Below are 26,618 nucleotides of genomic sequence, written 5' to 3'. Positions count from 1 at the left end.
AAAATGGTATGACATTTGCATATAGATTATGCATATCCTTCTGTATACTTAAGTCATGTCTGGATACCTTTGCCTAACATTGCAATGCTATGCAAATATTAGTTATCCTGTGTTACTTAGGGAATAATGACAAGGGAAAAAGTTATACATGTTCAGAACACGTGCATTTTAGTTTTCCTGATATTTGTAAGAATTTTAAAAAGATTATTGGTGTGTGTATGTGTGTGTTTTGTGTACATGCATGTTTATGTATCACTTGCATGCCTTATGCCCGTAGAGGCCAGAAGAGGGTGTTGAATTCCTTGGAACTGGTGTTATAGCCAAGCAGGAGGGATAGTTGGGGCTACCAGACCAGGAGAAGGCTAGGGAGAGGCCACAGAGAGATGCTATGTAGAGACTGGGAAGATAGGACATGCCAGGCATTCTCTGGTAAGATAAGGCAATGTAGAAATACACAGATTAGTAGTTATGGGTTAATAATTAAGACAGAGCTAGCCAATAAGAAGCCCAAGCCATCGGCCAACAGTTTTATGATTAATATAGCATCCGCGTGTTTATTTGGGGCTTAAGCTGCTGTGGGACGGGGGGGGGGGTGACCCAACAGCAACAGCTTGGTCTGCATCAGAGAAGCTTCTTCTTGCAGTAGATGGGGATTAACACTGAAACCCACAACTGGACAATGTGCAGAGAGAGAGAGATATTTTGGAGTACTCAGTCCTAAAGGATGTCTTTGTCAGACTTTTCCCTTAAGACTCAGAGATCAATGTGGAAGAGGAAACAAAGATTAGAGGTGATAGATGACTCCAAGGAAACAGTGTCTCCTAGACACGGCAAGACTGAGACATATATGAAGTCAGAGAGTGGCAGCATGGGCAAGGCCTGCACAGGTTCAATCAGATGAGGTCCCAGCACTGAGAGGGGAAGTAGACATGGTGCCCACCTATATTCTTTCTGGTCTGTTTAATTCAGGGTTGGTTGGATTTGTGAATCCAGGTTAACTCTACTGTTAAATGCTTTTTCTCTTGACATATGTGTTTTCTGTTTGAGTTGTAAATAATTTAATGTGTTTGTTATATAGCAAATAAAAGATTCTTTTAATGCATTAAACTTGTGCACTTGAAGAGAAACACATTACTACATGACTCTTCCTTGTAAACAAAGCATATCATTCATCCTGTTCTTTAGCTTTCTTTTTTCCTATACTTTGTCTTAGACATTTTTCTAGATTAGCACATTGACATTGACATAGATCTTTTTAAGTAGCTACATGGCATTTAATAGTGGACAGTGTTTACGTAACTACTCCCCTTTTATTCTGCCACTGTAAACAATGGTCAGTATATGTCTTAAAATATTAATTTTAGTTGTATGTTAACGATATAGCAATTTCTTGTTAATGACATGACTGATACTATTTTCACTGATTTTGAAAATCTTCGTCTTTTGAGAAGGTAATTTATAGGTGTTATGACAAATGAAAATTTTATGTGATCATTGCTACCTTCCTTCATTTAGTTGACTGAAAAACTGTCAATTTGCCCCTACTGCCCTTTCCATTGCTGTGGTTTGGAAATTTCAGAAAAATGAGTCTCAAATTGTTACTCCTGTTCAGTGCCCCCCCCCCCCTTTATAGGCTGGCCTTGAGAGATCCAGCTGCCTCTGCTTCCTGAATATGCTCCTTTTAATGCTTTAGAATTTACTCTTAACATTAGTTTAAGCTTGAAGGCTAGGTTATAGCTTAGTGACAGAATGTCTGCTTATGTGTGAAGTCCGCTAGGCGTTGGTGGCGCACGCCTTTAATCCCAGCACTTGGGAGGCAGAGGCAGGCGGATCTCTGTGAGTTCGAGACCAGCCTGGTCTACAAGAGCTAGTTCCAGGACAGCCTCCAAAGCCACAGAGAAACCCTGTCTCGAAAAAAACCAAAAAAAAAAAAAAAAAAAAGTGTGAAGTCCAGGTGTCACCCCTAGCACCAACAGAACAGAACACACAACCCCAAACCAAACATGAAAAGCATTACACTTGACAGTTATATTACTGACAATTAACTGAATTTAAAATTTTAGTATTGAGCTGGATCAATGGCATGTCCCTGTACTACTAGCTACTCAGGAGACTGAGGCAAGAGGGTTACTTAATTAAGCCTTGGAATTGGAGATCAGCCTGGTCAAGATAGCAACATGCCGTCTCAACAGACAAAAATGAAATTTTAGTACTTTGTTACACTGTCTCATATTTCATTGCTTTCCCTTACCTTTTTCTTTGGAAAAGTTTTTTTCCCCTTAAAAAAATAAAGAGTAAATACTTTGAATACTTGAAGATACGAAAATTGTTTTATATTATTGTCTTATTACTGTCACTCTTAAACCTGAATGAAAATTCTAGGCTCAAATTCCTTACTCTCAAAGCTGTCTTCCAGTTAGTGATGAAGATGAGCAATGCTGATGTAACTAGTACATATTGTGATTATTGATGAACCCGATGGAATACTGCTAGACTTTTTTGACTTTGCCGTGTATGTGGTAACACACATAAGAGGTAGTTTATTACATAGAATGATTTAATGTGAGGCATCAGACCCTCCATCTTAAGCTGTCTAGCCTTTACCATTAGGATAGTACTGGGGTCCTTAATCGTTCACATTTTTTTGTGTTTCAGACACATTAATTCAAAATTTCAGTTACACCAGAAAATGGAAAGACCCCACTAGTTTTCATGGACTGGCAGAGTTAATCTCACTGGTGTTCACAGACTGGCAGAATTAATATGAAAACAGTTGTATTACCCCAAACAATCTATAGATTGGATGCATTCCTATTAAAATTCCAAAAGCATTCTTTACTGGAAAAAAAATCCTAGCATTCATATGGAAGCATGAAGAGCCTTCTATAGCTAAAACAGCCCTAAACAGAAAATGCAGTGCTAGAGGCTATCACAGTACCTGATTTCACACTTAACAGAGCATAGCTGCAAAATTAGCATGGTACTAGCCAGAAACATATATACACAAAGACCAGTAGAATAGAATAGAGAAACAAATCTAGTGGCTACAGCCATATAGGTTTTGATAAAATTGTCAGAAACATAGATTAGAAAGAAGACAGCCTCATCAGCAAATGGTGCTGGGAAAACTGGATATCCACACATAAAATAATGAAACTAAATCTCTATTTTTCACTCTACCTAGAGATCAATTTCTTAGTGGATCTAAGACCTTAATGTTAGACCCAGAACTGAAACTCTTGTGGGGAGGGGTACACTTTTAAGATAAATCATAGCTTTTGGCTCAGAGGAGGCTGTGGTACAGTTCTCTTTGTTTGTCTTGAATCCAGGTTCATCTGACACTGACAGCCTCTACCATGCTGTCAGTGAGATCAAAGTTGTATATCAGAAGTGCCCCAGAGTCTAGGTACCACATCTGCCTCTGGTCTGATGACATCTGTAAGGCACCTGATATTTGGGAACATCTGAGAATGATAGTGAAAATGATCATTCAGAATAGACAGGTCCAGATTGAGGGGGAACCTTTCCATCTAGAAAGTATAATAGTGCCTCTGAGATGGGTAGAGAGGACTAAGTGGAGAGACTGCCAAGAGAGTGGAGGTGGGGGGGGTAGTGAAGGGGAAAGTGTGAGCAAGGTACAGTGGTTCATGTATGTATGAAAATGTGGCAAGAAGAAAACTAAAACCACACCCCTATCTACCTTTGAACCTTTGAAGCTTTTTTTTTTTTTTTTTTTTTTGAGACAGGGTTTTCTGTGTAGCTTTGGAGCCTATCCTGGCACTTGCTCTGGAGACCAGGCTGGCCTCAAACTCACAGAGATCCGCCTGCCTCTGCCTCCCAAGTGCTGGGATTAAAGGCGTGCACCACCAACGCCCGGCAAAGCCGTGTTATGTTTTAAATATTTATTTTATTTATATGAGTAACCCATCTTTACAAACATCAGAAGAGGGAATCAGATCTCATTACAGATGGTTGTGAGCCACCATGTGGTTGCTGGGAATTGAACTCAGGACCCCTTGAAGAGCAGCCAGTACTTTAACCACTGAACCATTTCTCCAGCCCTCCTCCCTCCAAGCCTAGTTCTTGCCATCCATCCATCCATCCATCCATCCATCCATCCATCCATCCTTTTATATTCCAATCTCAGTTCCCCCTCCCTCCTCTTCTCTCCCTCTCTCCTCCATCCCCAATCCCACCTCCCCCTTAGGGTCAAGCCCCCCCCCCAGGATATCCCCTCACCTCATTGAGTCAGGACCAAGGCCCTCTCCCCATGTCTAGGCTGAACAGTGTCTCTCCATAGAGAATGGGCTCCACAAAGTCAATTTATGCATTATAGTTAGATCCAATCCTAGCTCTTTAGCAGAAAGTGTCACATTGTTTTATCCACTCAAATATTATTTAGTATGCTGTGTTCTTTTGTTTTATGAAGAAAGCTATCCCTTTAATATTGACAGTTAATGAAAGAATTTGTATGTGTATGAGAGAGAGAGAGAGAGAGAGAGAGAGAGAGAGAGAGAGTGTGTGTGTGTGTGTGTGTGTGTGTGTGTGTGTGTGTGTGTGTATGCTTGTGAAGTAGGCCACGCTGACTGGCCAGGCTCTGTGGGGCTCTGCTTGTCTCTATGTCTCCTGGTCTGGGATTACAAATATGTACTACTCTGTTTGTTTTATTTTTATTTTTTGGTGTTTTGAGACAGGGTTTCTCTGTGTAGCTTTGGAGCCTATCCTGGCACTCGCTCTGGAGACCAGGCTGGCCTCAAACTCACAGAGATCCGCCTGCCTCTGCCTCCTGAGTGCTGGGATTAAAGGCGTGTGCCACCAATGCCCAGCTACTCTGCTTGTTTTAATATTTTTGTTAAAGTGGGGATCATATTCTGGTCTCAAGCACTTTGCTGACTGAGCTATATTATTAGTCATTTCTTAAAGATGATTTGAAAGGTTTGTTTTGTGAAATTTAAACAAGTCAACTAAAAAGTCATCTGAATCTAAAATAAAGTAACAGTTATTTTAGGATGTAGGTATGAAAGTGTGTGAGTAATATACTTCATTTCAGTGCTGCAAACTATATCTGGCTGATTGTGGAGGCTTATGTCTAATGAGGTGGGAGGAGTGTGAGCTTGGGTCTGGCTTGGACTACATAGTTGGTTCCAGACTAGCTTGAGCGACCTGTGAAACCCTGGCACTCTCCCACCCCATCTTTAAACATTAGTTTTCACATTGCTCTATCTTGTTTGAGATGGGACAGCATTTATTTATTGTCAGACATCTGTACCTAGTGGGGGTAGATTAAAACAGGTGAACTAGTAATGACTACTTTTCATTGCAGAAAAGGCATACAGTTTTAAAATGCTGTCTATTTTGTAAAAGAGAATTGTGGGACTCATCCTTAGTTTTGGCTCTTTTGTTCATTTTGTCTCAGTTAAGTTGGGGCCCAGAAGTCACACCATGTGCTAATGTGCAGAGGTGCACCACTGGCAGGGCCCTTGTTTAGCTGTCTTGTTCTTAACTCCTACTCTCTAGGGTTCCACATGTGAATTCAGAGAGACCTACCCAGGGTGCTAGTGTTAGTTTACTAATTTACAATTGATAAGCTTAATTTTACTCTTAGATTTTTTGTGGCCGGAGAAGTAAATACACAAGTGAGAGTTGTTTTGATTTGAGACAGGCTTTCTCTATGAAGTTCAGGCTGACCATGAACTTTTGATATTGCTGCCTAGTTTCCTGTAGGCACATGTGTAGATGGAAGTTTCTGTCCTGCCCAGTCCTGCAGCTGTTTAGTCCCAAATAAACACACAGAGTCTTATATTAATTATAAACTGGCCAATGACTTAGGCTTCTTATTGGCTAGCTCACTCTTAATTATTAACCCATAACTACTAATCTGTGTATTTCCACATGGCCTTACGTTAACGGAGAATGACCGGGCATTCCATCTTCCCAGTAGCTACGTGGCGTCTCTCTGATGACTCTCTGACTTCTTCTTCGAAGCATTCTCCTAGTCTGGTAGATGGCCTATACTTCCTGCCTGGCTACTGGCCAATCAATGTTTTATTCATCAACCAGTAAGAGAAACATATATTCACAGCATACAGAAGGACATCCCCATCACACATGCTTCATGTCTAGCTCAAAAGTAGTTTTAAGGGACTTAAAACTACTTCTTAGTCAGGATGGTTGGCGTTGAATTTACTTCCCTTTGGATTGTAGCATGAGTTATATGGTGTGTTTGCCTCATAACACTTAACACTGTGAGGGTCACAGGAACATTCTGTAACAAATACATGAAATTCTGTAGTGACATAAATGCATAATCCCAGGGGAATAGCTGTTAATCTGCTGTATAGCCTTTTTGCTTAGGCCAGGGACTACCATGAGTGAGTTTGCTGCTACCTTTAAAACAAGTGTTTTGGGCTCTTTCCACCATTTCTCTGAGGAGGCAAGTCTCTTTCTCTCTTTCTCTCTCCCTTTTTTTTTTTCCCACTCCCCACTTCCCTTTCCACAACAAAGCTTCCCAAGTTTTTTTTTTTTTTTTTTTTTTTTTTTTTTTTTTAAAGTGTTTTGGGAAAAAAAATGTTTCAGGGAAAAGTGTGTTTTGGATTTTGGAATTACATGTGAGAAACTGTGGCTTGTCTCTCTTGGGTTCCACTTCCTATGATGCTTTCCCATTTCTTGAGGTTCTTCTAACAAAGCTCCTCTCTGAGTTTTTCAGGGAAGTCTCTTCATTCAAGACCCCATCATGCTGTCCGGTATGATGCTAGCTAGCATCTTTCTTGCTTGCTCTCCCACTTTAAGGCCCAATCACTGTGTACCCTCCATGGTTGTGGAGCTCACTTTCCTAATAAAACTCATGCTAAAGGTGGAAAGAGTGGGCACATTGCCCCGCATTTCACAGAACCGTCTTCCATAGACCTTGGGTCGTACTTCTCATTTTGAAACAAGCAAACAGCAACTGTGCTCTGAAGGAGCAGTGGTTCTCAGTCTTCCTAATGTGATCCTTTAATTCAGTTCTTCATGTCGTGGTGACCCCCCACAAATAATGACATGGACCTTTGTCTTAGCTTACGTTTGTTCCTAACTAGTTCTTGTAACTAAACACATATTTTTAAATCTATGTTTAGTTGAGTAGCTCGATATCTCCTCTCTCCATACTGTCCATCCTGCTTCCTCCACACTGGATGGCAGCTCCCACCTTTCTTATTCCCAGAGTCCTCTGTCCCTGTAAGTCCCAGCCAACCTCTTAGTTGCTTAGTTATTGGCCATTCAACTCTTTATTAAGCCAATCAGAACTCTGCCTTGACAAAGATACATCTATAGTGTAAACTAATAATCAACACCCAAGCATAAAATTATTTTTATTGCTACTTCATAACTATAATTTTGTAACTGTTTTGAACCAAAATGTAAATATCTGTGTTTTTGGATGGTCTCAGGTGACTTGTGAAAGGGTCATTTGACCCTCTTCCCCCCAAAAGGGTCTAGGTTGAGAGCTGCTGTCCTAGACCACGTCTTCACCCGTGTTCTTAAGTATGTCCCCACATTGCTACCATGTGCAGAAATAGGGTTACAGTAACTGAATTATATCCTTAGATAAACTAGGAACACAGCAGCAATTTTGCCAGATTGCTGCTCTATATATTTATTATACTTTTAGAATAAACAGGTTTTGTAAAATAGTCATCTCACATTACCTTTAAAACTCTTAAATGAATTCTGGTTTTTGACCAATTAGTGTGTAAATGAACTTGTGGGATATAACCAGGTAAGGTGGAGTTTAAATAAGTAGAGGAACTTAAGTGTTACTAGGACATTATTGTCCCAAATAACTGTATATGGCAGAGTCTAGATGTCCATACTTCCCCATCATCATTATTTTTTAAGTGTCTTTACCTTTGTAGGTTCCTACTTTGTTCAGAACTATTTATAGTCTCAGAACACACTTGGGATATGAGTATTTGGTTATTTTCCAGGGCTGGGTGTAGTTTTATTTTATTTATGTTCATTTGCTTGTATGTGTGTGTGTGTGTGTGTGTGTGTGTGTGTGTGTGTGTACATAAGAAGACTTGCAGAACTTGCTTCTCTCCTATATCATGCATGGGTCCTGGGGATCCAACTCAAGCCATCAGGCTTGGCAGTAGGTATGTTTATTTTACTCTCTGAGCCATCTCACCAGCACCCCAGGGCTAACTTAGTAGTAATTTCGTTTTTTTTTTTTTTTTTTAAACAAGAAGTGGATGGGACTGGAGCTATGGCTCAGCATTTAAGAGAACTGGCTGCTCTTGAGAGGTCCTGAGTTCAATCAGTTCCCAGTGACCACAAGGCAGCTCACAAACTCAGCTCCATGAGTTCTGACATCTTCACTCAGACACACATGCAGGCATTAACAACTATGCACATAAAATAAAAATAAATGATTAAAAAACAAGAAGTGGATTGGGAACTTTCTGATTTAGAAGAAATTATTTGACCTCTGGGAATTTTTTCAGGGCTAGTGATAGAGTGATTAGAGATTGGAGCAGTAATACTTTGTATATGGTGCCATGGGCTTCCCTCTCCCAGTCTCTCTGGGAAGCTGTGGGAAATGCAGAGCTTCGGATTCAGAGGGTCAAGGTCTTTACTGTTTTTGATCTTACTCAGTGAGTCAGTTTAATGAGGGTTGGGTTTAACAACTCTCATTTACCGAGCTCCAGCCTGTTAGACCGGTAAAGGCTTCATCCTCCTAAGTGTGTGGACTGCATTTGTTGATGACAGATCAGGCCATCTGAAATGAATTGAATGTGCTGACAGTTCTCAAATTCAGATCCAGTCTGTGCCCTCCTTGGCCTTAAGCCTTAATTTTTTACCTACATAATAAAATTGGAGTACGTCAGGGTGTACAAGTGTTCTGCTTCTAAAAGTCAAATAATGAGTTTTGGCTTTTTAGTGCCTTTTGCTGACTTTGAATTTGCAGCAACCCACTGCCTCTGCTTCCCCAGTGTTGGTGTTACAGATGGGCGTAGGCTTAAACTGGATACATTTTTTTGGTTTCCTTTTTGAGATAGGGTTTCTCTTTGTGGCCTTAGCTGTTCTGGAACTCACTCTGTAGACCAGGCTGGCCTTCAACTCACAGAGATCCACCTGCCTCTGCCTCCTGAGTGCTGTTATTAAAGGTGTACGCCACCACCGTCCAGCAATCTTTTAAATATTTAAAAAGTACTTCCTTTGGGATTTATTTTACTGTTATATTTAACAACTTACATCTTGAGTTCAGTAGGTTGAATGGAAACATACCCTAACCTGTTGGGTGAATGGAGACTTTCAGAGTACAGCTTGTCAAGAGGTGAGCCTTGTAATCAGTCACACCTGGATTTGAAGGCGAGCCTGCCACTTTAGGCAAGTTACTTCTCTGAGCCTCATTTTCTTAATATAAAAAACAGGATAATACCTATTTTAGATTGCTGGGAAAGTTAAGTAAAATATATGTAGCGCATCGAGCTTGGTAAAATAGTGGCGCTTAGTAATAACAACTGATATTTTAATTAAGTTAGCACTTCTCAAGTAAGAAATATAGAACAGTTGGTAGGTAATAAAGCCCTTGTCCTCAGTAAGAATTTTAATTATAGTGTAGACTTATGTACACAGTAACCACAGTTCTCATCTTAAAGGAAATAAGAGAGTTTGTTTTTCAGCCAATTTTAGTGATCGTGGCCAAGGAACACAGATTTAGATTGCTCCAAATTCCAGGTTCCAACATGGAAGTGGTTTCCTGAAATGTTATAGTTTTATAAACAAAGTCATAAGTCAAGGCAAGTTTAGAATATGTTGGTGGGTATATCAGAGAGGCAATTGTGGCAAGATGGGGGAGCTTTTCTGTAGGCCCAAGATGCTGATGGCATGCTTAGGGTTAGGTTGGTGGGAGCTAGTGGTCTAAGTTAAGAGATTCCAGCAGGTTTCTATCTAGTCACCACCAGTTGTGAGTTCTGACACAGCATCAGGCAAGGAGTATGAGACATTGCAGTCTCTTCGCAGTACTGAAATTGTGATCAGTCCTTAAGATGCAGATGCTCTTTAGCACATTCTAGTCACAGACTCTAGGTGCTGGCTAACCCTTTCTGTCACATTTGAAAGAGTTAAAAAAGCTTAGCGAGTCCATAAAGCATAGAACTCTTTTGTCTCCTTGAATGATGGCAACAGTTATGTCCCAATAATTAGTTTGAATAATGGTTGACTTTTTAATTTTTTGTTTTTTATATTAGAAATCTCTCTCTGTGTGTATGGTTGTTATTGTTTTGAGACAGAGTCTGTGTAGCCTCTGGCTGTCCTGGAACTCACTATGTAGACCAGGCTGGTCTTAACTCAAAGAGATCCACCTGCCTCTACCTCCTGAGTGTTAGGATTAAAGTTGTGTGCCATTACAACCATCCTGATGTTAAAAGTCTTTTAGTTTGGACAGAATTTCATGGGTTGCTAGATACCATGCTGGTTTACCGGAGATACTTGTTTTTTATTTATAAAAAGTCTTGGAATTTATTACATAATACTTAAGATATCCAAGTAGATAATTAGTAGAATAATGTCTCATCAAACTCATCTAGAGGCTGTTTTGCCAGTTTGAGTACCTGTGCATTGGTAGCTTGTTTCGTTGCCTTCCTTCCTCTTTGAAGGTAATTATCAGAAATTAGTTTCTTTTGCTTCCATGAGTTTCTTTGTATTTATGTATTGCTCTTCTGTGTCTGAAAGCTTTGTGCAGTCATTTCTTCACAGCACTTCGGCTGATTCACTTCCTGTGTTCCATTGAATGTTTTCTATGTGCTTCTATTTTCTTGTCCATCAACAATTGTTTATTTTTTCTTTTGCTGTTACATAAAGTGCCCTGATTTAGACATTCTTATCTCACTGTGAGTTTGCTTCAGGGACTGAACTGCTTGTAGGGAAACTCCAGTTCTGTTGTCCTTTCTCTTTATAGGCTTAACATTTTACCTTAAGCAGTACTTTGTGAATTTATTTTTTTCCACTGGTTCTCTTAAGAGCTTACTTTTTATTTTTTATTATTGGTTTTACCAACATGCTGTACTGCACCTAAATATTTCCAACAAGAAGTTGTTAGCTATATAAATTCTTTGTTGCGCTTAGGAGAGATGCTGTGAAAACTGAGAACAGATGGTCATTTGAATTTTAGTAGAATCGGTCAGAGCTTTCATCAGGTCGTTCATTGAACGGTGGCAGGTGTCTTCATAGAGTGTAGGAAAACAGTATTAACTAACTCTCCAGGGTAATGCAACATGCAACAGCAAGGAGCAAAGGGGCTAATAGGTTTAGCTGGGGAACTCTGCTGGAGCTAACAGTTTTAGATGAGAGTGCATTGGGAGAGCTTAGCATCCTAAAAGATCAGTGAAATGTTGGTCTTGTTTAATGCCCTTTCTCCTGCTTTAGGTTTTATTTAACCATCAGCTTTTGTTTTGAAGTCAGTTGCATTCTCATTGTAAGTCCTACAGTGCCAATGGTAGGGGGAGGGTTGCTTGTTTACTTTTTTCCTTACTCTCAGTGCTGGTCTGTTTCACAGCTGTTCAGTGCCTTTGTTGGCATTTGAACTGTGGGAACCAGAAAGGATTTAGATGTGCTTTTGTGTGCATTGATAGTTTTCCTGAAGTATTCTCTAAAACCATGAATTGTAAATTGTAGAAGGTTGCTTTCCCCCTTTTTAATGCCAGTTGTCACTTTGTGTGCCTGTATGCAGTTTATGGGCTCATGAATGTTATTGTACTTTGTAGAAAATGGACTTAGAGATGAGAAATATATAGATAGGGCAGTAGTTACAAACTGCTTTTTTAATCAAGTGGGGACTTTATCAGCTGCACAGTTAGTTCTAGGGGTGTTGACTGGTCAGTGTGCTTTACTTTTGGGATAACGGATTACATGGGGGTCTATTCTGGTCTGTTCAGAACAAAACCATTTTGTGGATGTTTACTATTACTGGTATCAGTGTGATAACAATTTTGGTCAGCTTTCCTGCAATGAGATAGAGATTGTTGTATGTGGAATGGATAGTATACTTGGTGAATGGCAAATGTCTTCATAAGCAAGATATTACTTAGTGTAAGGGTTAAAAAGAAATCTTAGTAGCAGTTGTGCGCTCTCTTACAATGTAAGAATGTAAGTGAGTAGATACCCATCATCTCTGGTGTGTATAGTTTAGTTTTTTTCCAGTTCTTCGAATTAACACATACTCAGTGTAGATTCAGTAGAAAACTCCAAGTGGCAGTTCCATAGTGTATTTTGGTGACTTTCTTTCTATTCATGTTTGCGCAGGTATATTATGTAATTTTTAAAAATAAAATGTTTTGTTATAGATGTTTGCAGAGTAGGTAAACTGATAAAATGTTTTACCATGATATTTTGTGTGTTTTAACTATAAAATTGCCTTTGTGGATTAATATAGTTTGCATACATATAGCTCCATATTTTCAACATCTGTTAAGTTTTTGTCTTTATACAAATAATTGAGTATATTTGTGCCGTGAGAGTTTGAAAGCAGCATCAAAGTCTTAAATGATTTGGAACATATTACAAGTGTAGAGTCGTGTCTGTATTTTTCTGTCATTGGTATCTGATTGACTTCTTGACATATCTGATAAACCTGGGATAGTTTTTTTTTTTTTTTTTTAACTTATTTTTGATCTTTTGAGACAAGGTCTCACTGTGTAGCCTTGGCTGGTCCAGACCTTGTGGCAGTCTTCCTCACTCCACCTGGTGGGTGCTGGGATTCTGGTGTTTGCATCACACCCAACTTTGGATTATTACTTTTGAACTGTGCCTGTTTGAGAAATAAAATTGGTTTCCATTGTTTTCCCCCCTCAAATTACAAAATTAACAATATAATTCTAATAAAAAATTAAGCAGTTTAGAAACTAAATAGCAGAATTAGGAACTGGGGAGATGCCTTAGTGAGTTCAGTATTTGCTGTGCAGCCCGAGGGCCTGAGTTTGGATCTCAGCATCAGTCCAGAGAGCTGGGGAAGTGTCTATATACATGTGTACAAATGAACTTTTGTTCCTTCTCCCTGTTGTGTGCTGCTGGAAACCCAACTTATGGAACATCCTAGGCAATGCTCCACATGCAGCTTCTGAGATTTGTGTCATGCTTAGAACGTCCTCCTTAAGGCCTGGCAGTGATGGTGCACACCTTTAATCCCAGCACTCTGTGAGTTCGAGACCAGCTTGGTCTACAAGGGCTAGTTCCAGAACAGCCTCCAAAGCCACAGAGAAACCCTCTCTCAAAAAAACCAAACAAAACAAAGAAAATCCTCCTGAAAATGGAAACATTGCTAATGAACTTTTGTTCTTTCTCCCTGTTTTGTGCTGCTGGAAACCCAACCTTAGGGAGCATGCTAGGCAATGCTCTATCACTGATGGTATTCTGAGCCCATGGTGTTAGATTTTGTACTGCTACTTCTGTGATTTTTTCTTTCCTTCTAAAATCACATTTAGTTCTTTGTTTTTGGTGCATTGGATTGTAGGAGCCCTATAACAAATATAAAATAATTTTAACTTTCTTTGTGACAGTAACAGATAACTCAAAAACCTTATGCAAAATGATTTACGTGTTGGCTACTGTAGGTCAGAAATTTGGAGCCAGCACAAGAAATGACTTTCCTTCACTTTATAGCATTTGAAGCTTCAGCTGGGGGTCTGGTTGCACTCAGGAATTCTTGAGTATTTCTCTGTAGCTCTGTCCTCCCGTGTTGGTTCCTCTGTGGCTGCTGCACTGCAGGCAGGCTTGAGCTTTGGGCTTAGAGCTTCCAACACACACAGAATGAGAGTCACTGGACAGGTACCACCACTGACATTTGTGTAGGTTCTCATGACCTAACATCAGAAAGAAGTTACATACCGTTCATTATTTCTGAGTAGGGAAGTGGACCCCATGTCACTGCCTGCAACTAAGAGCACATGGAATGGCATCTAGATCAGTGTGGTCATAGTTTGAAAATACAGGTTGTCATATTCGCTCATTTAAATCAGTTCTTTAGGGATATAATTAGTATAATGCATATCTGAAACAGAGTATACACTGATTTCAGATTAAAATATCTACCCTTGTTTTTAATCATTTAGTATAATTATACTAAATTTATATTTACTATAAATATACATGTCAGAAACCATGTCAACTTGTCAGTTCCCAGTCTAATTGTAATTTATCTCCAAGCCTTTGATTTTAATTTATTGTCCTGCCTCTTGTGTTTGCTCTTCTGTGACTTTTTCCTTTCTTTGAAAGGCTTACTAATCTATCATTTCTTTGAAACTCTTTTGATTTGTTTTAGTGCTGGCAGTTGACTGCATAGATCTTCTGCTACTGAGGTATATCCTCAGCCCTAACTAGAAAATTATTATGGCTTTTGGTTAATAGCTCCCCTCCCTTTCTTCCTTCTCTTCTCGTCTCGTCTCTTCTCTTCTCTTCTCTTCTCTTCTCTTCTCTTCTCTTCTCTTCTCTTCTCTTCTCTTCTCTTCTCTCCTCTTCCTCTTTCTCTCTCTCTCTCTTTCTTCCTCCCTCCCTCCCTTCCTTCCTCTCCCTCCCCCCTCTCCTTCTCTCTCTTTCTGAGGTAAGTTCTCCCTATATAGTCTAGGCTAGACTTGAATTTAGTCCTCCTGCCTCTGCACTTCACGTACTGGGATTCTGCCATCTCTTGACATGATAGAAAGAGTGATATTTGAATCCCTGCCTTCCTCTAGGAATAAAAAAAATATGGGGAGGGGTAGGAATGACCTCAGTCAGTGTCTTAGTTAGGGTTTCTATTGCCATGAAGAGACACCATGATGGTGGCAGCTCTTACAAAGGAAAACATTTAATTAGGGCTGGCCTGCAGGTCCAGAGGTTTAGTCCATTATTGTCCTGATGGGAAGGAAGTGTGTCAGCATGTAGGCAGGTGTGGTGCTGGCAAAGGAGCTGAGAGTCGTGTCTCTGGATCCACAGGCAGCAGGAAGAGTGAGTGAGCCACTGCCCCTGGCTTGAGCTACTGAGACCTCAGAGTCCACCCCAGGGACACACTTCTCCAGCAAGGCACACCTACTTAAACATATAATGCCACATGGGGCCATTTTCACTTCAACCACCACCGTCAGTAAAGAACTTGCCTCTCAAGCGTGAGTGCCTGGATTCTATCTGGAAGCCCTGTCAAAATGGCATGGCAGAGTGCATGTAATCCCAGAGACAGGAGTGTTCTGGAGCTTACTGGCTAGTCAGTCTAGCCTAATTGGTGAGTTCCACACCCTGTTTCAAAGGAGGTGGATGATACCCTGTCTCCCTAAGCATGCATACACACGTGAACTCATGAATACACATGCTAAAAATAATTCTGCATGAGTTAGTAGACATTGATGATGTTCACTGCCAAAGATTGTGATGTAGGAGACAGAAGGGTTGTGCATAAAGTGTATTTGATGTTAGAATAGTCCGCTCTTGGGTTGTCCAGTAAGGCACCCTGTTAACTGTTATTGTGTGTTTTCTCCTTCCACTTTCCCTCTGCTTTGGCTCAAATACAGGCTTGTTCTTGAGTTTAGCTCCTCATTTGAAATCTGGTTATCTGGGTATAGAAAATGATTAATACACTTACTTTCTTATTAGGGAGTGGTTACTATTAGCAGTAGTTACAAGTTCTTTTAGAACTTAGTAATCATGTTACTTGTAGAGTGTGCTTGTAAAGTGGTGTCACTGGTATCACAAGTCAGATACCACTTAGAACATTCTGGTTTCTACTTACTGAACAGTGATATTAGTATCAAGGATAATAAAGGAGAATTGCCACAGCCCTAAGGTTACTTTCAGTAGTTTGCCATGGCCTTTCAATGTTTCATCCCTGTGTGAGCAGTAATGAGGGAGGTTACAAGTAGGTAACAAGTTTGTCCTTGACGGGAGGAGCATGCACCATAGTATATTGTTTTCCATTTAAGGATTTTTAATTGTGTGGAGTGTGTGCAGATGCCCCACAGAGTCCAGAAGTGGATGCTGGATCCCATGGAGCTGAGCGGCCTGAAGTGGGTGCTGGGAGCTGGAAGTGCTTCCTCTGTTCTTAGCCTCCCAGCCAGCTCTTAGCACCAGTGGATGATCTCCCTTTCTTACTGTTTGAGTTTGTGTGTGTAGGTTCACATGTGCCTTAGAGAGTTGTTTGCCTCCTTTCTCCATGTAGGTCCTGAAGATGGCACTCGGGTGTCAGGCTTTGTGGCAAACATTCTTAGCTGCTGAGGCAGGCATCTTATTTGGTCCTTGTGGAGCTTAGGTTGGCTTGGGAGTTGCTGTGTAACTAAGGATGACATTGAATTCCTGATCCCTTTCATCCATCTCTTAAGGGCTAGGATTATAGGGTGTGTGCCATCATCCCCACCCTTAGCTAATAGTTTTCTAAAATTTAGTGTTTATGGGGGAAAACACTGCCAAGTGCTTATTAAGTTTGTGGAAGGTTTGTTTTTATGCCACCATGATGATAAATGTCAGTTTCTTTCGAAGTAATTATTTACTTGGACAATAGGTTGCAGTTCTCTTTAACAGTCCTGAAGGGTTTTTTTTCCTTCATAGATATGTGTGTATGTTTGTATCAAGCAGGTTTGCAGGTGTGTGGGCACACAAATGTATGTGCATGTGGAGACCGGAGGTTGACAGTGGGGGTGTGCTTTGCATTCGTTGGGGCAGATTACCCGAATTGAATCCAGAGCTCAACTGATAGAGGCTAGTGTAGCCAGCCAGCCAGCCTGCCCTGTGTCCACATCTGAGTGCTGGGGAGATCAGGCAGGCGGCTCACCTCATATTGTATGGGTTCTGCACATCTGAACACTGCTCTGTATGCCGGTACAGTAAGTGTTTTAACCAGACTCTGAGTGTGAGTATTTATGTTCAGAAATTTTTAGATGGTGGGGAAAGACTGTGTTCTTGTGTTATGCCCAGATTTCTGTTTATGGAGAGCTAGACAAAAAATGCTGGCTTGTGTTTTACTAGTGAAATGAGAGTAGAAAACATGTTTAGTTAATGATGTATATTGATCAAAGTATTTCAGATCTGTCACCTTGTAATTAGATGTGTTGTGCTTTTTTCAGTCCTTTGTTAAAATAACCTGTAATATGCTGTTGCATTTTCCCCAACACAGTAAAGTGCAAATAAGTATTATTTCCATAGGCATCAAACATGATGGAACTATGTGTGACACTTGCCGCCAACAACCAATCATTGGCATCCGATGGAAATGTGCAGAGTGCACAAATTATGATTTGTGTACCGTTTGTTATCATGGAGACAAACATCACTTAAGGCATCGCTTTTACAGGATTACTACACCAGGAAGTGAACGGTAAGGTAAACAAGTTTTTCTTCAATCATGATTTTTCTTTTTAGGCTATTAGCTTTTTCAGGATTATGAAGTAGCTGTTGACAGTTGAGGTTTAGTTTTAGGGGAAAATGAATAGCAGGCTAGACTTCACAGATTCTTAAAGACCCCCCACCTCCACTCTGAACCCAGCTTACCGTTCTTTGTATGTGGATCATTCTCTTGAGGTGACCAAAGTGCTGCTACGAAGTGTTCTCCCTGAGTCACAGACAAGTGTGTTTTGCAGCTCATCCTGAGACACTGCACTGCCTTTTGTAGGTCCTGACAGGACACTTAGAGCCATAGCCTGAGGTGGTTTTGATTCCATTGCTTTTTACTTTTTTTTTTGTGAACCTGAACAAACCCTCTTTTTCATGCTTCAAGTCCTTATTTGTAAGATGGGCAGTGTAGTGTTGTCTTTCTTTTAAGGAGCTAACACCTTCCCCATGTAAAGGCTTTTACATTTCACATATATCACTATTTCTCAGTTTTATAAAATGTGAAAATAAAACTTTTATTTTTAGGGTTCTGTTGGAGTCTCGTAGAAAATCTAAGAAGATTACAGCCAGAGGCATCTTTGCAGGTGCCAGAGTGGTGCGAGGAGTGGACTGGCAGTGGGAAGATCAAGATGGGGGCAATGGGCGTAGAGGAAAGGTATGGACTTTTAAAATTCACCATGTGCTCTAGAGTGTGGTGTTGAGATTTCTATTGCTGCTGTGAGTGCATGTCTCGGCCCATTCATTTCCATGCCAGGAACAAGTTTTAAAAATCTTCATTTCTTTCTTTTTCTTTTGGGAGAAAATAGGTCTCCTGCTTATTTGTGAAAGATGCTGTTTCCCAAGAAGGTTATTAGGTGGGTTTTACTTTAGGCTCCCTCCTACTGTTTGGTGGTCCATAGATACCTTCCTGAAGATTCCATGGGCCAGTCTTTCCTAAGTAGCACCTCAAGTTTAGATTTTTCTGCTGTTAAAATTTTATCTGAGGGCCTAAAGTGTAGTTCAATGAGAGAGCCTCAGTGCCTTCCTGGATTTGATTCACAGAACTGTTAAAAATCATAAACATTAGCTGGTGCCATAGTGGCACATACCTCTAATCCCAGGATTCAATAGGCAGAGGCAGGCGGATCTCTGTGAGTTCGAAGCCAGCCTGGGCTGTTAACACAAAGAAACCCTGTCTTGAATCCCCACCTCACCAAAAGAATAGAATATATGAGAGTCTTTAAAAGCCTCTGTGCCTGTCCCATTTGCAACCTTCCTCCAAAGTAACTTATAGCCTTATTTTATGTTTACCATTTTGTTTGTTTGTTTGTTTTCCTTTATTACTTTTTGGTTAATGTTGTCTCTACAGCAATTGGTACTTACATTTTGAAAAAGAAAGTAGCAGTCACAGACCTAGCTATTTTAACAGCAGGGCAGAATGTTCTTTTTAGATGAAGGCTCCCAGAAAAATAGGAACAGATTAGTCTGTAGTAACTGTTTTTCTTCAGTACCTCTAGAATGTGTGAGGATCCTTCTGAGGCTGGCATTAGGCACAGCCATTCGTGAGTTCTGGGAACACAGCTCAGCACAGGATATCAGGTGACAGAGTAGGGGTAGATCCTAGGTAAGAACATTGTGAGAAGAGGTCATTGCCATGTAGTGTTTACTTCTAAGCTCACTGTAGCCCACCATAGTTTTATAAATAGGATAATGCATAATATTCCTACCCCTTGTGTATGGGAGAAAGAGACAGACACCTTAACTAGTGTTAGTGTTAGGAAATAGGTGGTGGAGGAGCACAGTCCAAACAAACAGAACATTTGATACCCTAGAGATGTGGTCAGGCATAGTAGGCAGTCTGTTCTCAGGTCAGCAACATATACCAGCAGTGGAGATCTTTTTAATTTTAAAAAAAGGTATATTTATTATGTATACAGTGTTCTTCCTACATGTATTCCTGCAGGCCAGAAGAAGGCATTAGATCTCATTATAGTTGGTTGTGAGCCACCATGTGGTTGTTAGGAATTGAACTCAAGTCTTCTGAAAGACCAGCAAGCCCTCTTAACTGCTGAGCCATCTCTCTAGCCCCTTTTTAATTAAAAAAACAAAACAAAACAAAAACAAAAAACATTTATTTATTTATTTATTTATTTATTCATTTTTTGAGACAGGGTTTCTCTGTGTAGCCCTGGCTGTCCTGGAACTGGCTCTGTACATCAGGCTGGCCTTGAATTCCAGGTGTTCACCATCACCACCTGGCAAGAGCTTTCAGCCTGTTCAACACTGGCTGTAGTCTGGATGACTTCTCCATGTGCTTGTTGCCCCATCTTGAGGCACCTTCTTATAGCCTGCTGTTTTCTCTGGATGCCTCTGTCCCATTATGCTTTACGTACTCTTTCCAGAGCACAGACTTAGAAAGTTCATAAGAAGACAAAAATTAATATTTTATTCTGAAATGAGTTTATGTTCTTTTCCACAGATACATAGGCCAGAGGATTAGATGTAATTTTTGCGAATGATTTTCTAAGACAGTTGCTGTGAGGCACTCTGAAGCCACCGAATTGGGACTGTATTGGGTTTTGTTATGGTTGTAGTTTGCTTTCTGTTGCTGTGACAAGAATACTGACAAAAGCTAACTGGGCTGGTGGGGTAGGTAGGTGGGAGGTCGGGGGTTGGTGCTGTTACTGCATCCCATAGGTTATGTTCCACCATCTAGAAAAGCAAGGACAGTAGCTCAAGGGAGGAACTGAAGTAGAAGCCCTGAGGAGTACTGCTTATTGACTGGCTTCCTATGGCCTGCTCAGGACCACCTGCTTAGGGCTGGCACTTCCCATTGTGGACTGGACCCTCCCACTTCTTTTGTTAAATTGTTAATAATCAATTGTTAATCAAGAAAAGGCCCACAGGCTTACCTCCAGGCAATCTGAGATGCAACCTCTGAGTTAAGGTTCCTTCTTCCCAGATGACTTGGCTTGTATCAGGTTGACAAACAACAACAGAACACTAACCAGTCAGCACTTTTGGGAGAGTGAGGAAAAGGAATAAACGTAGGCTTTCCTGAAGCTGTGAATTATCACTATACAACTTTGGCTTTTTATTTGTTATTTTATGTAGGTATGCTAAGTCAGAGTCCTTCTTAAAAAACACTTTTGATGAAAATATCTCTCATACGTCAAAGTAGAAAGAATAGCATAACATATTCCTAGGCATTCATCACTCAGCTTCAAAAATTATGAACCCTTTAAAAATTCCATTTATTTGTTGAAGAAACCCAGATCTTTAGCCTTGGCTGATCCTTCATCTTGTGTTTTTCTTTTTCTGTGGTAGTGAGGGTTGAACCTAGGACCTCACTCATACTGCTAAATAAGTAAAAAAATAGGTCTTAGGGGGCTGGAGAGATGGCTCAATGGTTATGAGCACTGCATGTTCTTGCAGAGGATCTGGGTTCAGTTCCCAGCACCCACATGGTGGCTCACAACTGCTTGTAACTCTAGTTCAAGGAATCCAAAGCCCTTTTCTGGCCTCTGAACTCCTGCACACATGTGGAGCTAATAATCTCATGTAGGCACACACATGTATAAATAAATCAATCTGAATCATAACTACTTAAGGTAGTGTTAAATTTTACAGCATGAAGTACTGATTATATTCGAATCTGAAGAAAGGTTATTGCTACAGACGGCATGTTGCATGTTCATGTCAGCACATTACAAATTTGCTGGGTAAACTTGTACAGTGTTAATTGGGCAAAATCTTAAAGCATGGTGGGGCAATGATGGACTAAATTAGAAAGATGGTTGCCTTTTGAGAGACAGGTAGAGGGATGGATGTGATGAGCATTCGGGGTCTTGAAAAGTCTTGGCATTCTTTTTTTTTTTTTTTTTTTTTTGGTTTTTTTTTTTTTTTGGTTTTTCAAGATACGATTTCTCTGTGTTGCCTTGGCTGTCCTAGAACTCACTCTGTAGACCAGGCTTGACTCAGACTCACAGAGATCAGCCTGCCTCTGCTTTCTGAGTGCTGGGAATAAAGGCGTGTGCCCCCACTGCTTTAAAAAGGCATTCATTTTTAAAGGTAGTAGAATAATTGTAAGGGCATTCATTTCTTTTTTATTCTTAAGAATATGCCTAGTTTGTTTTTTACAATACATATAAAAATTAAATATATATGACCTTATTAGTAATTTAAAGCATTTCTCAAATGGTTTCTTAAATGTTAAAAATGAAACTGTTTTATTTCTACAAAAGTACTGCCTATCCCACAAAGCTATTTCTTGAGTACAGAGCAGAAAAGAACGTTTAATATTACTTAAAGTAATATTGGTCTTTTTTTTTATGTTTTTGAAGGGCTAGTGGATATGAGTGTTAGAATGGAGAAAAGTTATTTGGATTGTATTTGAGCAGCTACCTGCTCTTAGGTGTCTGACTGAGTGCCACCTTTGGTGCTGCTCACTGTATGCCACTCTGTGCACTCGACTCTAGGCCTTTAAGGGTTAGTAAAGAATCAGTGCCTGCATGCATGGCTTGTGTGTTTGTGTGTGGTGGGGAGCAGGGAGAGAAGAGAGAACAGTTTAGAGTTTGACACGTTAAGTTTAATCAGTTAGCTTGTGGTGGGGCATTATGTCTGTGTACCCACCGTAGCATGCTGTTCTGGCTGGGCTAGCCTGCTTTCTTTGCAACTGAGCGGCTCAGTGTCACTGACATTGTTAACAGCATTGGCTTTGTCATATTGTAGCTGACTAGAACACAGGTTTATCTTCAGTTGTTTAGATAAATGCTTAAAGATTTTAAATTATGTATTGGATAGCTGGCTAAAAAGAGTCAGCTGTACTTTTTTTTCTTTTTCTTTTCTTTTTTTCTTCTTTTTTGTTTTTTTGAGACAGGGTTTCTCTGTATTGCTTTGGAGGCTGTCCTGGAACTCACTCTGTTCACCAGGCTGGCCTTGAACTCACAGAGATCCGCCTGCCTCTGCCTCCCGAGTGCTGGGATTAAAGGCATGAACTACCCCAATGCCTGGCGTAAGCTGCGTTCTTAAAGGATTTTAAAATTTGCATTATTCATTTTCTGATAACCTTTTAAAAATTTCTACAGTGATATTAGAATGTACTTTATAATGCTCAGGTAAGGGCATGTGTGGTGACGTAACCCTGTAATCCAAAAGGAATTTTAAAGTCACCTTGGGCTGTGTTCTCACAGCTTATCTCAACACCCCTTACCCCAACAACAACAACAACACCAGGCTGGGGGATACAACTCAGTAGTGGAATACTTGCCTAGTATACAGAAAAGCCCAGGGCTAAGTACCACAAGGAAAAAAACCAGCATAAACAGTTACGTAAGTTGGATTTGGTAAAACACGTCATGCAGTTCTGTCCCTTGGGAAGCAGAGGCGGGAGAATTTCGAGTTTGAGGTGGAGATGGGCTACTCAAGGATGTTCTGTCTTAATAAAATGTGTAATTGTGGAGAAATAGGACTTTATTGATAGTTCAGCAATGCTAAAAGTGATATTTGGCAAATAGGTATTTTTTTCTTGATTTTTTTTTTTATGGGTTGATAGATGAAAAGATTTTTAAGATTTCAGTATAATTAAAGCATCTAACCTCTTCTTTCTTTTTTTCCCCCTTTTTGTTTTTCTTTGCTTTTTGGGACAGGGTTCTCTGTGTAGCCCTGGCTGTTGTGAAACTTGCTCTGTAGATCAGGCTGGCCTTGAACTCACAGAGATCCTCCTCCTGCCTTCTGAGGGCCTGGATTAAAGGCATGTGCTACCACTGTCTGGATGCTGCTTTCTATTTTTTAAAGATTTTTTTTTCCTCCCCCTTAACTTTGTTAGGTAACGGAAATCCAAGACTGGAGTGCATCAAGCCCACACAGTGCAGCATATGTTCTCTGGGATAATGGTGCTAAGAACCTTTACAGAGTTGGCTTTGAGGGCATGGTGAGTAGTGAAGAAGCCCACAGGCTGTGACAGTGGGTGCGCCATGGTGGGAACTGATGCCATCATGAGTGTGTGCTCTGTCTCTTTTGTTGGAGGAGATGCATCTGAGCCATGAACCTGCAGCAGGAAAGGAGGTCTGTAAGTGAGGACTTCAACTCCTCATACCTGACTTAGACCCTGTTTATATAAACTGCTTAATAGTAAATAGATTTTGCCATAGTAAAATGTCCAGTGGATTTAGCCTTTAAAATCTAAACAAAAAAAATAAACAGGGCTGTCTCTTGGCACAGATTTGGAGGCTAGTATTAACATGAAGTAGTTTTTGTATTCTATGCTGTGGTAGCTGATAAAAAGTGTACATTATTTTTAAGGAAGTTTTTTTTTAAGTTTTTATTTTATATACATTGATGTTTTGCCATGGGTGTTGGGTCTCGTAGAACTTGAGTTTCAGGCAGTTATGAGCTGCTCTGTGGGTCCTGGGACTTGATACCAGGTCCTCTGCAAGAGCAGTCAGTGCTTTTAATCGCTGAGCCATCTTTCTGGCCCCTCTTGTAGTTTTGTTAAAGCACAGACTTGGTGATTAAATATGATTATCTTGTACACAAAGTCCTAGCACCCCAGAGGTAGAGGAAGCCTCTCAAGTTCAAGGCCAGCTTGGGTTACATAGTGAGACTGCTGCAAACAAACAAACAAAAACAAAAAACAAGATATGAAAGCAATAAACTTGGAAACATGAAGAATTAAGTGGAAAATAATGTAGGTTTAGTCAGCAGATTGCTTTATATTTCTATGTTTCATGGATCATTGTTCAAGTAGTGACTTTATTTTGTGACAGGGTCTGGCTTGGAACTTGCTATATAGAACAAACTGGCCTTGAACTCACAAAGGTCTGCATGTCTCTGCTTCCTGAGTGCTGGGATTAAAGATGTGGGCACCATATCCATCCAGCCTTACTGTTTATTAATTCTGAAATGCAAATTTTTAATAACCTTTCAATTCTGAATATATTCCCACTTAAGGAATTATTATTTTTATATTTTAATTAAATACTGTTTTTGTTTTTGTTTTTGTTTTTTTGCATGCTAGGCAAGTGCCCTAGCACTGAATTATATCCCCAGCCCAGACAATTCTTTGTTTCATTCTTTTCTCAGCTCTCTTTGCCTTCCATTTGGAGAGCAGAAGAATAGCCAGATGTCTCTTTAATATATTTCACTTAAATATGAAAGGCAATATGAGCTTAAAATAAATGCTTTATTTATTTATTTTTATTTTCAATTTTTTAAGACAGCGTTTCTCTGTGTCACCCTGTCTGTCCTGGAACTAACTTTGTAGACCAGGCTGGCCTTGAACTCAGAAATGTGCCTCCCTCTGCCTCCTAAATGCTGGGATTAAAGGCATGTGCCTAGCTAGCAAATGCTTTAGTAATGCCACATTTTATTATTGGCTAAGAGAGCTAATTTTCTTTCCTACTGCATATTCATGACTCAGTTGTCTATACATGCTTTTGAATTGTAAATTGTTTTTTAGGATTCTAACTATTTGTTTCATATGAAGATGTATGTGCTGTGTGTGTTCAGGTAGTTGAATAAAGACCATATGTAAGTTGATGGCTCTTGAGGTCACTGCCATAGTTTAATGAGCTGTCTTTAAGAGTGTTCCCTCCCTCTCCATGTCGGTAAGCGGGGTGACAGCAGTTTGTAAGTGGGGTGGCAGCCAGTTTGCTTGCATATGCTTTTGCGTATTATGTACATATTTCCTTAGGATGGAGCTTTGGATGTAGAATTACTGGATCAAACTATTACATTGAAATAACCAAAGCCTTTGTCTATGTCTTGCGATGAGTAACATATGGATAGTGCAAGATGGGTTGTTACAGAGTTGGGTTCTGTGTGGCTATGCCAGTCACCTACTGTATGCACCAGCAACTCTTAGACATTTTTTAGTGGATCTATTCTTTTTCTTTGTTTTTTTTTTTTCTTTAACTCACTTTAAATTTTTTTGTAAGTAACACCCAAGATTAATTATTTCTTGTAACTTGTAACCACGGGTGTCTTCTCATTCAGTTACTTAATTAAGGATGAATATATTTTCTTGTAAAAAGTGGGAAGGAACTTAATTAATTAGATAGAGAAGTTAACTGCAAAAGATCAAAGACTGGATTTGGTTCCATTCTCTGCTTCTGCAGGCTGCTTGGTTTTACCTAATTTCCCTTCTTACATGCATTTGCCTTGTATCTTTAATAAATGTTTTGAAAGTATCAAATTCGATGAGGTTTTTGTTTTGAGTAAAATTATTTTAAGATTTCAATGTGTTGTGTGCTTTTCAAATACTGGGTATTTCTTAGAGTTTATTGCTTTCCATGTGCATTTGAAAATACTTAATGTTGAAGTTCAGTGTTAACTTTGAACATTAACATTAGATAGCTGAAGGTAAATCAGGTCTGTCTGAAGATCAATGTTCTAGTCTAAAATGGTTCTGGAAGCAGTGAAATGTGGCTCCCTACTGGGACTAACTCTGCTGTGTGCTGAGAGAAGTTGCCTTTTTCAGGTACTGCACCATATTTCAAGTTTTCATGGGTTATTTTTCTGGTTTCTTTTCTTAGTCTGATCTGAAGTGTGTCCAGGATGCCAAAGGAGGTTCTTTCTACAGAGATCATTGCCCTGTGCTAGGTGAGTCAGCAGATTAAAGAAAATTGCCAACTAATGAGTCAGATTCATACGATCAGGGTAATGTCTAAACTGGACAGGAAAAATTGATTATCATTAAAGATATGTAGAGAAGTACTCGGTTTCATTTTAGTTCTGGAACATTTATTCCCTTTCTATGGTTTATTTAGACTCACAGGAGTTATGTCTTGGGAATTGATGTACTGAACTTAAACCATTGAAAAGTTTTATATTAGATTATATCAGTGTTGTACCTCCCACACTACTGAGGAAACAATTTGACAATTCCGTGCTTATAAATACCTCACAGTTACTTAAAGCTTAATTTCTTAGTAAAGGAACATTTTCAAAACCAATTCATTTTGAAAGAGTACAAAAGCCAAAGCTGCTTTCATTTACAAATTCATTATTGCCATTTTCTTGTGACAATGTCCCCGAGCCCCAGATGCTTTCCTTGTGCAGTGTCCTCCTCTTCTTTTCAAACAGTGCTATTTTCTTCCAACATACTTTTACTTCTTTTTAAAGTAGGAGAATCCATATACTCTTGGTGAGCACTTACCTTCTTACTTTATCAGAAAAGGATAGGCTTAGCATGACCAATTAGATCCCACAGTGTAGTGTCTTATGACTTTAAATCTTTATTCCAGAGTCTTATTTTTAATTGTGTTAGATCAAAATGTAGATTTTGTTTTTAGAAATAATACTAAGCACTTCTG

General features: G+C 39.8%; 1 protein-coding gene across 2 annotated transcripts in view; it reads left to right on the top strand.

Moving 5' to 3' along the window:
• The window catches only part of Mib1 (mindbomb E3 ubiquitin protein ligase 1), a 113,633-nt gene that overhangs the window by 6,144 nt on the left and 80,871 nt on the right, over window positions 1-26,618 (top strand). For both annotated transcript variants that reach the window (XM_027404324.2, XM_027404323.2), the window contains exons 2-5: window positions 17,140-17,311; window positions 17,851-17,980; window positions 23,132-23,236; window positions 25,839-25,905. In XM_027404324.2, the coding sequence (XP_027260125.1) occupies window positions 17,140-17,311; window positions 17,851-17,980; window positions 23,132-23,236; window positions 25,839-25,905 (474 nt within the window). The remainder of the gene's footprint in view (window positions 1-17,139; window positions 17,312-17,850; window positions 17,981-23,131; window positions 23,237-25,838; window positions 25,906-26,618) is intronic.

Source organism: Cricetulus griseus, chromosome 2 (genome assembly GCF_003668045.3).
Source record: "Cricetulus griseus strain 17A/GY chromosome 2, alternate assembly CriGri-PICRH-1.0, whole genome shotgun sequence".
Taxonomy (NCBI): domain Eukaryota; kingdom Metazoa; phylum Chordata; class Mammalia; order Rodentia; family Cricetidae; genus Cricetulus; species Cricetulus griseus.
This window is presented reverse-complemented; position numbering and strand designations above follow the sequence as displayed.